We start from the raw sequence: 17416 nt of genomic DNA, 5'->3' as shown, positions 1-17416 counted from the left end.
GGAAGTCAAGCCTAGCGAGGGCTGGCTCTACAGCAATCGCTGTAGATCTTCCTGACTAACAGGACACAAGGGCTAATCTCACCTTATAGGCATCAAGAATGTAAATATATTTCACAGCCAACAAATTCCTAAACCTTAAGAGATAAAATGCACAAAATGCCCTAAGACACAGTTTGGCAAGAGAGCTACAAACATTAAAGATTTTGCTAGAGAACAACACTTTGTACCCCAGCGATGCTTTTAGAGCTCTAAGGATGGCTATTTATCATGGACTGTGCATATTTCCCTGCAGTAGTTACCATGAGAACACAGCAAACAGGATTTGAATGTAAATTGCCATCTAGAGATGTGGGGGGATTTTGTTTTGTTGTAGTAAGAAAACTTCCAAAGCTTGATGAAGTACACACTTCTTCTGTGCATACATTTGCATGACAATGCCTGCAATTCAAATAGTTGGTAGAGTGCGCAAGAAGGAAGAAAAGCCAAGTTCTTTCTTCGGTATTTATACAAAGCAAATACTTCAGACTTGGGATCAGCAGATGCAGTTCCACAAATGCACATACACATCACACAATTACATATGAAGGAATTTATAAAACACAACAAAATCCAACAGGTAGCACAAAATGCAGATAATTACTGCAGTAATTCTCTACTGCAGCGCCTTCAGCCAGCTGGAGGCGGTAAGACCCTCTGCTGCTGTCAAATCAATTGCTGCAGCAAACTCCTCACTTCCAAGTATTACACTGAACTACACAGCAAGTGTCACTCCTTAAAAATACCCCACTCCTTGGCACTTTGTTTTTCCCCAGAACTATTCCAGCATTTTGAAGTTTGGGCCACCTTCCCCCAAGTCCTTCCTGAGGCAGTGTTTGCTCCCCATGCATCCCCCCACCCTGCTGACACGAGCACACTGCTGCAGCTACTTTGTGAGATCCAAAGCCGACTCCTTCCACTTGTGGACAGAATCCTACCAAATGGTCTTTCCAGGAAACTTGACAGCTGTGCATGTACGTGCTGCAAAACATGCAAAAATCTGTTTGCCAGCACTGCCTGGAGTTTGATGCAACCTTAACAGCACAGCGTCTGCTTCCTCCCTGGCAGCACCCCATCTCAGCTCTCTTTTTCCCAGCCACAAAAGACCTCAATTTTAAACTCCTTATACCACGGTCACTGAAAGAGGAACCTTAATACACTTAGCAAAGGGATGCATAGTCAGTCCTGATTAGTAAACAACAAACCTTGATGGAGGAGAAGGACATGCCTGTCTGGGTGATTGCTTGGAGAGCGGAATGACCTACTTCAGCCCAGCAAGCAGCGACACTCGATGGGGACAAAGGGACAACTCGGTGGCTCCCAGGCAGCGTAACTGGCAAGCTGCACCACAGGGGTCATGGGAGTGATCTTTCAAAGGTGACCCAGAAGATAGGCTCTGCCTGTGCAGCATGAAACTCCTTGAAGGAATCATCAATTTTTCAGCCAGGGATTCAGATCCACATGTAACATCACTGCCAGCACTTTGCAAGCAGGAGCAATTGCTTTCCTCACACCCACTCTCCTTATCATTTTTACCTAAGGAGTCTTCTAGTGTCTGACCTAATTACTCCAGTGATGTGCCAGTAAATGCTGCAGCTGGGACATACAAGTCTTGATTTGAAGCTGTGCAATTCTGCAAAACCCTAGGCGACAAGATCCAGGCAGTTGAATCACATGGCAGCAGCTGGGCATGATGCCACACCTTACAACTGTGCCTTCCTGATTACAACCAACAAAGCCTTATAAGCTAGTTGCAGGTTAAGGATAAATAATTTGGCCCCATGCACTTGTTGGCCTGTGAGATCAGGCCAACATGCCATGTTTTTGCTCTTCTCCCAAAGGATGAGCCTGAACAGCAGCTCCCTGAGCGTGACCCAGGATGCCCCAGCAAGCCTAATCTGTGCTTAGAGCCTGTGGCTCTGCTTCCTCCTGAAGCAATGACAGCAGTAATTGGCAGCCAGAAAGCAGCCTTAAAACAAGTATTTATTGAGAACTGAGATTAAAGAGAGATTTTTTAAATAGGTAGTAAGGATCTCCTGTAATATATGAACTACTCACACTGCTGTAAATTAATGCTACAGACCTTAATTTTCTACAGATAGTACCACAGATGCCTAGGAGCTGCATATGGACCATATAATCTATTCTCTTTACTTTCGAAGTATGACAGAGTAGCTGTTAATGTGATGATCATGCTTTCTATTCCCTTTTTCTTAGGGATAGCCAGTCAAATTTACCCTGTAATCTGCTAGGTCCCTGCACCAGAGAACAGTGCAGCTTCACTACAGAAGGGCTACTCCAGGGCTCTACAACTAAAAGAGGAAACCATGAAGATGTCTCCATTTAGGGTTTTTTAGCTTTTAACTGATGGGCTCAGCATCTTTAAAAGCCCACAAGGGCATCTGCTCCTCAGAAAGGTGACCCAGAGTCTGCAGAGTGACTGAGGTTGGCATATAAAGCAAAGCATAAACTAAAAAGTGTGGACTCAACTGCAGTAGGTTGTGTATATAAGTTTGAAGCTGTAACACTTTCTTAAGGATAATTTTTAAAAATAAAGACTTTACATTTAAAAGTTTTATCCAGATGCTTAGCAATACTGTGCTGAAGGTCTAGCAGGATATCCTTGAAGCTCAGTCTCCCCCTCTCTGCTTCTGTCAAGATTTTAGCGCTATTTTCAATGCAGCAGTGTTAGACTGTCCTTATCCATATTTCTGCAAAAAATGTCTCTACAAGGCAAACTCAGTCATTCATACGGTCAAGGCTCAGAATAACAATATTGCAAATTCCAACTTGTTCACACATTGCATTTACTGATCTTGTACCTGCTCCATACACTGATCCTCACTGATGAGGCCAAGCTGTGCTCTCGTTGTTCCTTCATACTGCATCCCTGAGCTGTACTCTCGGTTGCTGTTTATGTTGGTATAATGATAAACTTACCTTTGTAATGATTCAGAGCTATTGTAAAAGCACGTTTAATTCAGATGCCAAGCAAAATAAGTTTGCATCTCATTTCCTATTAGGGGACATACTGCTTGCTATTCCAGGGTGTCTCATGGCCATTACTGACCGATGCCTCAAAGGACATTGCAGGTGCCAAGAGCTGTACCTTGATCCCTTCAAATGACTCTGTCCCCAGAAGCCACGTTGGCAATCTTGCCTTGATAGTAATTGTATCAGAATGAATATGAAGCATGATAGGACTCCTAAGAAGCTCTAAGCCTGCCAGAACTTATTACAGACCTTTTTCTCCTGGTCTTGCTTTGAATTTCAAAGTTGCTACTAGTTTCAATTTTTCTGTTGTTCCCTGAAACCCCTGTTCTGAAGTAGGTTTATTATACAGGTTTAATTTTGTCTCACGAGGATGGTGAAGGGTCTGGATGGGATATGAGGAGGAGTGACTGAGGTCACTTGGATTATTCAGCTTGGAGAAGAGGAGGCTGAGGGGTGACCTCACAAGAGGAAGAGATGGGGCAGGTACTGATCTTTTCACTCCTGTGACCAATGACAAGACTCAGGTAAATGGCAGGAAGCTGAATCAGGGGAGGTTTAGGTTGGATATCAGGAAAAGGTTTTTCATCCAGAGGATGGTCAAGCACTGGAACAAGCCCCCCAGGGAAGTGCTCACAGCACCAAGCCTGTCTGAGTTCAAGAAGTGTTTGCATGATGCTCTCAGGCGCATGGTGCAATTCTTGAGGTGCCCTACACAGGCACAGGAGTTGGACTCGATGATCCTGATGGGTCCATTCCAACTCAGCATATTCTATGATTCGTTTCTTTACCTTACCTAATTACATTTTAAGATTAAAAAAAACCCATAATGATTTAAAAAAACCTCAAACCTGCAGAGAAAACAGAATTGCCCCATCAGAGCTCAGACACTCCAGAGAAAGTGATTTTTATCTTGCCAGTGGCAAAACCATCACTGCAAGCTGTAATAATCAGGATCAGCTGTAATAATCAAGAGTCCAGCACAGATGAGGCCACCCAGATACTGGAGGTGTGGGCCACTCACTATGATTATGCTAATATAATGCCACTCACTATTGATTATATTTTCTGAAGAAAATTCTTAAATGGAGAAGGGAACTGGAGAAGGCTCATGAACCAGCCTGCCTAAGGCTGGCTCCTTCAGCCCAACAGGAAATTTTCTGCCCCAGAAACAGTCTGCATAAGAAATTCAGACCTTAAATTTATGCTGAACTGTCTCCTGAGGAGCACCAAGGCTTAGCTAGCAACTGCATAGACAGCAGCAAGCTGGAAGAAACATTCAGCTGATGGCTCTAGAAATAGCTTGTTTTAAAAAGACTTTTGTTTTGTTTTGTTTTGTTTGGGATATTTTTTTGGTGGTGGTGCTTGTTTCTGTTTAATTTAAGGTGCACACAAAAAGGATAGATGGAGACCAGAAAAGGCAAGGCTGAAGGGAGGAATCATTATCAAACAGAGTAGGAGGTAGGAAAAGAAACATGAGACCAAGAAACAGAGAAAGACATGTTGAGGATAAAAAAGATGAAATGATATGTAATTCTGCAAGCTGCATTGAAGGTAAGGGGAGCTGAGGAGAAAGACCCCTTCATTAGCAGAAAATACTAATTAAGCATACCAAGTGGAAAAGTTTCCACATTATGGCTAGTTCAGAACAGACTGGAAACTGTGAAAACAGATACACCAATTGTGCAGGGGTCTCCCAAAGATTAATGGGTCCTCTGTTCTTTGGTTTGAGGCCTGCTTGCTGAAATGTCTTGTGACAAAAGGTCATGTCCTCTGTGCACTCCCTTTTGGACATTGTTCTAATGTAGATCCTGCTTTGATATGTAAATATACAGTGGTTTACTGTATATGCTGAGTTGGGCTTGCTTGCCACTGAAGCATCTTTAAAAATTAAACTTTTGACCAATTAAAATATAAAATAATTACTGTAAATTATCACATCTTTTATCCAACATGAAAACACGTCAACATCTAGAAGAAAAGAAGAAGCACTGTCTGCTGCATGTTCTGATTTTCAAAGGCTTGCATTTTCCTTCCATCTGCTCAAGCTCATTCACCTACAGAATTAAAATATACTTCCAGAGTAAAACTGCTCTTGAACAGCACCTCCTCCTCTCCAAAGTTACAGAGGATGCTTTCCAGTAGGTCTGTCACCTATTTGTACCTGACCAGAGAGCAATGAGTAGCTTGAGAGATTTTGATCCTGGTAACACAACTTCTGCTCTCTCCTTGTCAAGTCTCTCTGGTGCAGCTTGTCTTTAATGCAGCGTATTTCCCAAAAGCACTTAAAACACTTCTTTCATTCATATTATTTATTTGGCAAGCAGTTTTTGAAGAGTGACATTTTAGCATTCCATATCACTGTCACCACAGAGTAAAGAATGTATTAGCAGAAAACACAGAGGAAAATGCTCCCTTAAGATTTTTACTTTCTTTCAATCCCATTTACTCCATTTCAGTGGCTCATCCAAATGTCTCAAGCAGCAATGTTTCTAACCAACCCTGCACAGTGAGTCACATATGTGGTAATCCCTGGTAGCCCATGCACAGCTAATGTGTCTGAGCTGTGCTGCTGCAGAGCTATGCAAACTGACTCACCTTGTTTTCCTTTGTCTAACTGAAAAGAAGCAACAAGTTGTGTGTCAGGATAAACTATGAAATGTTTAATGTGATGGGCATCCACAGAATCCAGCTGAGCTACATAGGAGTCAAATACCATTCATGTGCCTGTTCCTGTACCTGCATCGTTGCAGAAGGAGCCATACCAACAATGTCCCAATACTGGCACGAAAAACCACTGTGTCTGTGAGACATGGGGTAGGGGGAAGCAGAGAGCAGTGCACAGCAGACAAAAATGACAACAGTGAATCCCAAAGATGCATTTTGACAACACTTCCATGAGTGACAAATGCCAACGACAAGAATTATATATGGCTTTCCTTCTCATTTTCCATCAAGTCTTCTACCCAAACAGCTACAACAGGCAAACTGTGTGACCCTGTTCTCTACTTTTGTTCTTCAAATAGAACTTCTTATTTGGTAAAAGCATTGGATCAAGTGAAAGTTGCAATCAAATGAAAAGCAAATGAAAAACAAGGACAAACATTTCTGTGTAAGATTTCAGTGACATTTTATACACACTTTGGAAGGGATTGTCTTTTTGTTCCTGCATGCACTCCTGCCATTAAGACATGGCTTCCTGTGACTGAGGCCGACTCAAGCTCCTTCCATTTGCCTAGTTGATAATACCGTAAGAACTTTGTTTTAATGACAGTAAAATATATATGCAGATACAGTAGTATATGCCAAATTTGTCAGGGATGGAGCATTCTAGTGGGAAAAGACTGGTAGAGCAAAAGGGAGCATGCACTGGAAACTCAATTTTCCTTGCTATGGAAATGCAACAGTGCTTGGTTCTTGAATCAATCATGGCAAATCCTTGTGACTTTGGTACTGTGGAGATCTCAGAGGGTGGTGATCAACAATCAGGGTCGAGTGGGAGGCCAGTAACCAGTGGTGTCCCCCAGGGATCAATACTCGGTCCAGACTTGTTCAACTTGTTCATCAATGACCTGGATGAGGGGACAGAGTGTCACCTCAGCAAGTTCGCTGATGGTACAAAACTGGGAAGGGTGGCTGACTCTCCAGAGGGCTGTGCTGCCATCCAGAGTGACCTGGACAGGCTGGAGAGCTGGGCAGGGAAGAACCTCATGAGGTTCAATAGGAGCAAATGTAGGGTCCTACACCTGGGGAGGAAGAACCCCAAGCACCAATATAGGTTAGGGGTGGATCTGCTGGAAAGCAGTTCTGAGGAGAAGGATCTTGGAGTCCTGATAGACAATAAATTATCCATGAGTCAGAAATGTGCCCTTACCACCTTACCAGTGGAATGCTAGGTTGCATAAAAGAAGAGTGTGGCCAGTGAGTCAAGACAGGTCATTCTGCCCCTCTACTCTGCCCTGGTGAGGGCACAGCTGGAATTCTGCATCCAGTTCTGGGCTCCCCAGTCCAAGAGAGACAGGAAGCTACTGGAGAGAGTCAAGAGGAGAGTGACAAAGATGACTGGGGGATTGGAGCATGTCTCTTATGAGGAAAGGCTGAAAGAGCTGGGACTCTTTAGTCTGGAGATGAGAAGGCTGAGGGGAGACCCTGTAAGTATCTAAGTAAAGTATTTAAAGGGTGGGTGTGAGGAAGATGGCAACAGGCTCTTCTCAGTAGTTTCCAGCGTCAGAACGAGGGGCAACGGGTACAAGCTGGAACATAGGAAGTGCCATTTAAATATAAGGAAAAACTTATTTACAGTGAGAGTGACAGAGCACTGGAACAGGCTGCCCAGGAAGGTTGTGGAGTCTCCTTCTCTGGAGATATTGAAAATACACCTGGAGACAGTCCTGAGTAAAGTGCTCTAGGTTATCCTACTTCAGTGGGAGAGTTTGACTAGATGATCCCTAGAGGTCCCTTCCAACTCCAGCAATTCTGTGATTCTGTGAGATGAGCCTTACTGGGATGCAAAAGGACAAATGAGGAAAATGTGCTAGTCATTGAAATTCTTACAGTCCGGTGGCGGCAGGTGGGCTTTATAAAGATGATGGGGCTCCCAAGCAGAAAAGGGAACAGGGAAGAAAACAAACTTTTCAAAACTGCCCTCCCTCAGTGACCAGGATCTTTGCTTACACACACAAGCTCACAGACCCCAGCTGCTGGCCACAGCACTGCCAACCATGTGGGTTTGGCTACCTGCTGGCTGCACACCTCAGAGCACCAAACGATTCAGACATATAAATCAGATCTTATTTGCTTCCAGGCTGTTCCTTCTTGCTAAGGTACCATCGATCTGCATGCTATTTTACACACCACGAGTAACACTGCACAAGTGAATGGTTAGAAACTGAAAACATTGGCACTGAAAGTCAAAGATAAATCATCCATATAACACAGAAAACAGCAATGAAATACACCAGGTTTTGTGTGTTAGTGTCCTGATTAGCCAGTCATCCCAGAAAAATGTAACACGTAAAACTGGATTTATAGCAAAGTCACCTGTTTCTAAATTGCCACTTGAAAACCATGAACCAGATTCATTAGTACCTCTGCCTGCTGCATTTTTTACATAAGCAGACCATACCTGAATCACAGTTTATAAAGTAAAAAATCCAGAATATCAGGACTGGGCTGACAATACTTAACTTCAGCAACTACTAGACACTTACTGCTTCATTTCTAGAAAGCCTTCCATACCTAAGTAAATCTTGATGTTCCATTTCATTATTTGTGATTCAAAAGACAAACTGATACTTTAAGCCTTAGTTTCCATATCTGCTTAAAAAACACAACTCTGAAACAGAACAAAACAGCCAGCATGAAGACACCTAGAATTGTATATAAATTGAAAGACTAAGAGTCTGATTGACAATTGGTCATTCACAACAGTTTTGTTATGCTTTTGTTTAAAACAAACTTTGCAGTTTTGACATTTTCTTCCTAAAAAGGCTCACAGAGCTATCAAACATGCAGCATAGCTTTTCACCTTCCTTTTATAACCATCCATTGAGCCAATCATTACCCAGAGCTGTGAGCAATGACTATTAAAAAGGTGTCCAAAGACATGGCCCACATGCCAAAAAATCAAGTCTTTCCCGGTGCCTTCACCTGGTAGAGCCTTTTACATAGTCAGCGTAGAACACCAGCCGCTCCTTCAAACAGAGGTAAATAACCAAACAGGCAGTGAAAAATTAGGCCTGAGATGTACAGAGAAGAGGGGCGCAATTTAAAAACTTACCTTCTGCACGTTAGGTTTGATGCACCGAACAAAGAAGGGATTTGAAGAACTCAGCGTCGCCATTAAAGAATGAAGAGATTCCTAAAACACAGGTAGAAAGAAGACAGCGCTTCACTAGCTGACTTATTGTACCAGCAAGGTGCCCCAGCAAAAGCTCTTGCAGCTGAGCACTGCAGACAGTATCTAAACTGCAGCACCTAGTGGTATACATCAGAAATGACTCCACCTTGTAAGCTCTTGCTTCAAAACTTACAGAATCAATGCATGCATCTTCGTTTCTTCCACAGGCCCTTCTAATCAAGACATGGCTGTTTCACAGTGATAGGAAGAACACTGTTCACAAGGAAACACCAAACTGGAAAATCACTGTTTCAGGGATCTTCTGGTTAAACTGGTTGAGACTTAGGATCCACTTCCCAAATTGCTCAACTTGATAAGGTCAAAAGGAAGGATAAGGGGACTAAGGTAAAACTGAAATGTTCTCAAACCCAGATATCATCTTTTTATTTTAACCACCCAACACCAACTCATTTTTCATTTTTTCTGCTATCAGCAGCATTTTGTACAGAGGGAGATCCTCTCTCCTTTGCAGTCTCAACGTTTCTTTATAAAAGGACATTCTGACAATACCATAAGTCAAGAAGAGGGTAGAAAAAATATTAAACATTTCTGAAAACAAGTGTTACTCTAGAATACAGTAGACACTGTGTTACCAATGCTAGGTTTTAAAATGCCCCCCTCCTGAAATTAGCCAAAATTGCATAGAGGATTGAGTGGTAAAGAAAACACATCTTACTAACAGCATTAAACAGACAGATTCACAGTTATTTTATGTGACAGCTAATTGCATTTAACAATAAAAAGAAAAATTACAAGCTTCAGCTAAAAAAAAAGCCAACATGGAAGAAAACATGTTTTTTTCCCTAGTTTTAGAACTCTGAATGACCCAATACACATTAGCCTATCAGTTGTCTGATCCGCAGCCTGGAGATAAAAATCACAAAAATCCCTCAGTCCTTTTATGATTATTGCTTTAATTACACATCCGCGCCTTTCTTGCCTGAGCCATCATTCCTTACCTTATTCCAACTTGTGTCATTCTGTATCATTAAGTATGATAAACCATTTTAACTGAAATTTTGCATTTACTTTGCAGATAGAAATGACTATAGGAAAGAAGCCAATGCTCTGAAGAGCCCGGAAAGCTTGCAGTGATGATGTTTCACCTCTCAAAGGTGGCACTGCATGCCAGGCAAGAGAGAGAATACAGAGAAGGAAGCCAAGGAGACAGAAAATTCACTTTTTAAAGGAGCAACACTGTGTGTCCTACCATATATTCTGGAACAAAACTGCCAATGTCAGTCTGTTAGAACAAATTCTTGCTTAATCTGGGCTTTATCTTGTTTTAAACCTAAATCTTGCTTTAAACCGAGGACTTTCTTGATGATTAAACATGAAGGGATAAAGGCAACAGGCAGAGTTGTGGCTGTGCACAGGAGCTGGTACAAAGAAGAAGGGAACAAATGGTGAAGTGACTGGGAACATAAATGATAGTTCTTGGTTTGTTTGCCTTTGCAAGCCTAGGGACCAGGAGTCAAGGGCAGCAAACACTGAACAGCCAGAAGACACAAAGACAAATATTTACAGCTTCAAAAAGTAAAGGCTTCATCTGTATCAAAGCTGTGTGAACATTTCAACATTTATGGACAACTAAGCCAATGCTCTCAACACAGGCTACTACTTACAGAGACTGGAAAAGTTGGTCAGTCTGAACAAAAATGGTTTAGCCTATTTTCTCATTCATCTGTGGTACAGACAGACAGATTCTGCACAGTGCTGCACGCCTCTAAGTCACTGTCAGGTGACAAGCTAATCTGAAGTTTGCCCTGCTTTAAGCGATGGGCTGAAACAGATGGTATGTAACCTCAGCTCTTCTGTGAGCAGCCCCAGGCCTGCACTCGGCAGGCTGTCAAACGAAAAGAAGAGTTAACCAACCCATCATGAGAATAAAACTGCAGAGGCAAAGTTCTTATCTTCAGTTGAAATGAAATGGACTAATCCCTGGAAGGCTTAAAACATAAAAAACCACGCAACTTAAATCTTTGGGGATGGCAGGATGCGAAGGTCAACCTCTTGTAAAGCAGCCCAGCTGGTTAACAGTCAGTTACCGCAGCTGTAGATAAGAGGCAGCAATGTTTTGATTTAACGTTTTATCAAGCTTTATGTTGTCGAGGGACCCTGACAGAGAAGAGAAGGAACTCTACATTATGGTCTACCTTGCACAGTGTGCACAATATTACGATCAATCCTTATGCAGTAACATTCTAAAGGTCTAGTTTGCACAAGTACATATGACTAAGTGGAAACAGTACCTTTTGCTATCCCCCAGTACCTTCTCCTATCCCAGAGAGCTAGCAAATGACACCACCTCACTACAAAAAGGGGGTATTGTCTGAGACAAGTGATGGTAGCACAAAGCAAGCTGTCCAGGGAACATAACACCAGTGTTTTTAATAAAAGACACCATATGTGCCCCAGCATACACCCCTTGCTGTTCTGTCCAACACTTAGCAATAGTCTATTAGGATAAAATCTGCCCTCAAGGGGTTTGAGTCTGCTCCTTTTTTAAAAAAAAAGTGAATGAAAGGTGCAAATGTATATTAATTCAAACAAAATGAAAGACAACTAATCCAGACTTGTACTCATGCAATTTAGAAAAAGTTTCGTGCCAATCTTTCTCTTTTAATAATTTTCAGATAGACTTTATGCTAGATTTTAATTTGGTGCCATTTTTGATGAGAGAGCTACAAAGCCTCATAAAAAAGTGGTTTAATGAAACTGCTCCCAAACTTTAAGTTAAAAAGTAAGGCAACATCTTAATGAGGTATTTATGCAGTGCTTACTCTTCTTAGCATAAAGGCAGTGCTGTAAGGCTTTGTGCTATTTTCTGGCCAGTTCTAGATTAGAAAGAAAAACTAGGGTGAGAGAGATCAACATAATGGATAAGCTTTAAAATAAAGACAAATAAGCAAGTGGAAAGCAATAGGAGTTCTGTGTGGGTGGTGTGATGTGAAGGGTAGTGTCTGCATGAAGCTAGCTAATTAGTTGATTAGTAAGTGCGGTTTCACAGAAGACACAGCAATGTTTTGATGCTGAAGTTTTGCCTGTTTTAATCTGCAACTGTTCTTTGCTGAACAAGGTTTATTTATCACTGATTAGCTACAGAGCAGAGAAGACACATTAACTAACCTTGAACTGGAGACTGACGGTGGGTTTTCGGTGCTTGCTTCCACATTTAAGAGTGTCTTGACTGTTGCGACTTGAAATGTGTTCAAATAGATCATAGATGAAGTCAAGGCTGAAATAGGAAAGAATAAAAGTATCACTGAAGTACATTTTATCAGACTAGGAGGTTTGCCACTGTAGAATGCAAAGAAAGCACTGTCCCTCAGAAAACAGCTCCTCGATCCATGTTGATTGATTTTCTCTATAATCTCTAATGAACAATAGATTTTGCCTTTACAGAAGTTATGCAGGGGAGAAAAAACGAAACAAAACAAAGCAAAACAAAACCAGGGTGTTCTTTCTTTTTCACTCCCAGTACATCATTAGGGAAATGAAGTGTGAAGCTCTAGAGTCCTTACTGTATTTTATTTCACTCACTCAACCAAAACTCCAGCTGACCGTAATGGGAACTGTACCTGAACAAAGACTGAAAAACAAGACTTTCAGCTTGTTTGGGGCCATAACATAAGACAACCTCCCACATGAGCCTCACTTTTAGATACCAGTTATGTATGCTGTTTTCTACCCTATCACTGAGGTTTCCTCCTCTGACCACCTTACAGAGGCACAGACCTTTTAACTTGAGCTCCAGACAGATGTCGGTGCTAGAGCAAAACCAGGCCCAGCAGCTTTAACTCATTTATTACTTTCAACTATATACTTCAATTGACAGATCTTACATCAAATGTGTCATGAAACCACAACAAACAACATGGAGAGGGAAATGCTTATTAACCGTTTCCCCTGCACAGATGGGCTTAAGGGATTTACCAACAAGCAACTCTCACAGCAAGGCAGGAGGACTGGACAGGATGGGTGAGGGCAACAGCTGAGACAGTAACCCCTGGGCTCAGCTCCATCCTCTTCTTTCACCCTTTTGTGTCCTGGAGTCTCAAGAATATGCCTACTGAAAGGGACATGGTACCACTCGGGCTCACACGGCACCACTGTAAGGATCTTGAGATCTTACACAGCAGAATGACAGGAGGCACACAGGTACTGAAGACACTCAAGCCCAGGCTTTCAGTTACATAAATCGCTCTAGAAATTCTCCCTCTGAAGCAATTACTATCCTGCAATTAGAACTGTGGTAGGTCCCTGACACTAAGCTTTCAATCAAATCAGGGAATGCCAGAAATACAAGCAAACTTGGCTGAACATGAAGGAAAAAAGCCATGCATGCACACTGCCTATAAGGCACCCTGAAACAGTTAAAAACCATCACTAGCTTTCAGCATCCTTACCCACCACTGAGTAGCAAGTGAGCTCTCTCTAGCAACCCCCTGTCTGAACAGGAATGAGGTACTGTACAATGTGAGTAAACTTGACTTTGTGAGAAACAATTTCAGTCAGATCTGCTTACAAGTACCTGTGGTATTTCTTCTATGCTCATTTCAACACTGTCAATGTCTGATGCTAAGCAACATCCAGCATTTTTGAACTTCAGCACAATTAGGTGATACAACAAATCCTTAAACATGTCCTAAACAAAAATCGCAGAAACATACCTGCTTTCACGTAACAAGTTCAGGAGATCGTCTCTGAAAGTGTCTCTGTTCTTCTCCAAGATCCCCCTGACATCATACTGGACCTAGAAGGAAACAGAGCTGGTTCAAACAACAAGCCATGTAGCAAGCACCTCTCACAAGAGAGGCACTGTAAAAAGTGCTGAGGAAACAAAGTGCTTTAGTTAATTTTGAGCAGCCCCAGGGAAAAATTAAGCTAATGAAAACTGTTTGGAATAATTTCAGCAAATAAAGAAAATTACCTCCCCAGCGTAGTGCTTCACTCCAAAGTTGTGAACGGCAACTCTTGGTTTTACATAAAAAGGATTGTTCTAATTGGAGAGGAAAGAAAAGAGAAAAATATTTGGGGAAGGGGATCAGGGACTGGAATGATACAAGGGGTCACGTTACCCTCTCAACTCGGACTTTAACAAACCACTGTCTTCCAGTGAACCCCCCAGAAGATTAGTGCTCCAAAAGCAAAGAACCAACTTACAATGATAATAGGATTTGTTTGTCTGGGCTGCTTCAAATGCAGTAATAACAGATGTATAGCATCTAAAAAGGCATTAAACTAAACCTGGACCCATCTGGCAGAACCATCTATTAAAGGCACTTTGAAAAAGAAGGCTCTGTCTGAAACCTGCAGTTACCAAGATTGGTAGCTATGCTTGTATCCCAGAAACTCTCAAACATAGTTATAGAATCACAAATAAAGGTTACACTAATCTTGACAGAGGAAACAGTAACCTTTCAGGAAGTGACATCAAGGTGAATATTCATTAAATCAGGGGAAAACAAATCTGAGTTACTGCAGGCTGTCAGAGCTCTAAGGGCAGAGTTTGGTTTATTGACCAATACAGAACCTTTAACTGAACGGTAACGAGGGCATGTTCCTCCAGATAACTGAGTCAGCCTCTACTCTATTCACCCATATAACTGAACAATGAATTTCTACTGAAGCAAAGAAACCCTCCACAATTTGCCTGAAAACATGAGCACAACATCACATACAGCATGCTGGGTATTCAACTTTTCCAGTAAGGTGGAGTCAGTAGCTTGAGGAAAATGGCTCTCTTCATTGATGAGTGCCAGCAGCCCCAGTTTCTAGAAGAGTAAGAAGAGGCATAAGATGAATTAGTGTACAGATGGACCCAGATGCTTGTCCCTGGTTTGGAATAATCTTTGGAAGTTTTTGTGTGCGGAAAGGCGCAAAACCACCCGTTCATGACTAAAAATCCCACTCTCATGGAGGACTGTAATCCTGATTTTCCAGTAACACTCCTTTTGAAACATAAAGGATACAACACCTGGGCAAAACAATGAATAAGAAGCTACTAGAAGAAGTAATGGTTCTGATGTAGGCAGTTTTTTAGACACATACAATGACATTGTCCCAGAATATACCCCCAGCCTCCAAGATCTCCAATGATCAGGAGTCTCTTAAACCTGAAGGGTTTGTGTAAACAGCCTTTTATAAATTTTTCTTCCACAAAATTATCTACTTAGTTGTTGAACCAATGCAAACTTTAGTACCTGCAGTGCTGTGGGGCACAGCAAAAGATACACTTCAACTACTTTCAACTATGCACTGTGTGAAACACAACCTCCCTTTGCTTTGCATATGCCTGTGTAATTTCCTTTGATGTTCCCTACTTTGCATATTAGAAGAGGTGGTAAACAAAGCAAGGTACCCTGCAGTTAATTAGCGTGTCCAGCAAGCTGCAGGTTGATACAGTCTCTCAGAAAAACACGGCTCTCCAGGTGGACATTTTAATAAGCCACTTCCCATTGGCCCCGAGTAACCCCTGACAAACCCCACTGTCCTGACTGCAGTCACGTCCCAGCAGCTGCATCTCCTGCCCACTGCTATCAGGGTTGTCTAAACCCCTGCAGCCTCACACCCTGCTACAGAGACAAATTCATGCAGCCCACCTGTACTGCTGGCAGAGGTGAATATGGATGAAATGGTATATAACTTTGGATTTGTCATCCAGCCAGAGTTCTGTTTTCTATGCAGTGAACTTGGACCTCATCCGCCCTTCACAATTAGTGTTCCTATCAATAACTCTACAGAAATTTCCTGCTCTTTTACATGTTCCTTTAGTACCAATCAGAACATAAACAAAACTATGGATGAAGTCAACATTGGTGGGCAGCAAATGAAGATTACCCACATCCCATGAACAGGCATTATGGAAGCAAGATACTGTCATTCTTTCTGCTCCCTCTTTCTTTTCTTTTTAAACATCTCCAAATATTGCTTCTGCATATCATCATACACTGTTATAAGTTACCACGAAGAAAGATACATATCCTGAGCTTACTATGTACTCTACAAAATTTCCAGGCATGAAAATTTTCTGATCAGAAGTTCATTATTTAAAAATTGAAGATCCAACATTCTCTTCACTTGTTCTTTGTGTTGGCAAATGTTTTAAAGGTGTATTACCTCAGAACAAAAACTAGAACTAGGTACCGATATCAAGTTCTTTATTACCTTTTCAATAAGATCCAAGCACTCCCCATTGTCTGTCCAGTCAATATCCTCCCAAATTAGTCCTTCCCTAAGGAAAATAAGGAGGACCTCTTTTATTGACAACCGTAACAAAATTATTTAAAATACAGAAATAGGAGGAGCTGATGTATTTATCTCTAAAATTACACCAATTTCAGCTTGCTTTTAAAGAAACAGGCAGCTCCAGATGGAGATTTTCAAAGCAAGCTAAGGTAGCTGGGAACTCAAATTTCAAGTGAATACTGCTATTTTCAAAAATCTTTCAGATTTCATCCATATCTCTTACCTGCTGTATTCCAGTTGTTCCAGGGAAAATATGTGCTTGTTGAAATATTCTTGAAGCTTTTCATTTGCATAGTTAATATTGAACTGCTCAAAACGGTTTACCTAAAGAGACAAGAAATTTTCAAAAATGCACACGCCAAGTATTTCTACTTTGCAGACAGGGAACTGGTGTAAGTCATAACACGTTTAACAATCTAGTTCCAGTGAAAATGACAAAGATATGTAGAACAATGAAGCTTAAATATCAGACAATCCATTTGAACAAACTTTTGAAACCTACCTCAAAGTTTTCAAATCCAAATATGTCCAAAATGCCAATGGACTTGAAGTCTTCCTTGCTCCTGATTCTGCTGTTGATTTTCTTAATGACCCAAGCAAAACACTGAGAATAAAGTGCCATAGCCATAGAATCTCTGCTGTCTATTGCCTGCGTTAAAGAAGCGATACACAACACATCAACTACCCCCATAACCAAGAACTTACCAGACTTTGCTCGTCAATATATCCTTTGCACAGCATGCAGAAATGTATAATACAAGCAGGTTAGTATTCCTGCGTACCTTGACAGCAATTATACTAAGAGTTACAGAGCATCATGATTTAAGCTCCAACAGTGTAGGTTGTAACAGCTGTACACCTATGTGGCTTTCAAATGACATTTCAAGGCTAAAATACTAAAAAAACTAGGAAATTATAACTTAGGGTGTGGAGGAAGAAAAGAGAAGGGTAGGAAATAAAACCTCCATTTACCCATTTGTAAAGGTAAGCATAATGTTCTGTATACCTATTTCTAATGTCCTTCTTGTAAATAAAATTATTTCTTCTGAAAGTTTTAAAAAATGCCCACCTGGCACAAGTGCCCATCATGAAATATATCATAGAATCATAGAATGGTTTGGGTAGGAAGGGACCTTAAAGATCATCTAGTTTCAACTCCTTGCATGGGCAGGGACACCTCTCATTAGACCAGGTTGCTCAAAGTCCCATCCAATCTGGCCTTGAACACTTCCAGGGAAG

General features: G+C 41.5%; 1 protein-coding gene across 1 annotated transcript in view; it reads right to left on the bottom strand.

Moving 5' to 3' along the window:
- Positions 1–17416, bottom strand: part of MYO10 (myosin X) — a 132780-nt gene that overhangs the window by 48308 nt on the left and 67056 nt on the right. The window contains exons 11-18 of the mRNA XM_010005084.1: positions 16680–16826; positions 16401–16501; positions 16097–16163; positions 14611–14703; positions 13860–13928; positions 13600–13682; positions 12056–12164; positions 8807–8887 (exon numbers count right to left, since the gene is read on the bottom strand). Of these exons, the coding sequence (XP_010003386.1) occupies positions 8807–8887; positions 12056–12164; positions 13600–13682; positions 13860–13928; positions 14611–14703; positions 16097–16163; positions 16401–16501; positions 16680–16826 (750 nt within the window). The remainder of the gene's footprint in view (positions 1–8806; positions 8888–12055; positions 12165–13599; positions 13683–13859; positions 13929–14610; positions 14704–16096; positions 16164–16400; positions 16502–16679; positions 16827–17416) is intronic.

The sequence above is a fragment of the Chaetura pelagica genome, unplaced genomic scaffold (assembly GCF_000747805.2).
Source record: "Chaetura pelagica isolate M959 unplaced genomic scaffold, ChaPel_1.0 scaffold219, whole genome shotgun sequence".
Lineage (NCBI taxonomy): Eukaryota > Metazoa > Chordata > Aves > Apodiformes > Apodidae > Chaetura > Chaetura pelagica.
The sequence above is the reverse complement of the archived record's forward strand: the minus strand, read 5'-3'. Positions and strand labels throughout refer to the sequence as shown.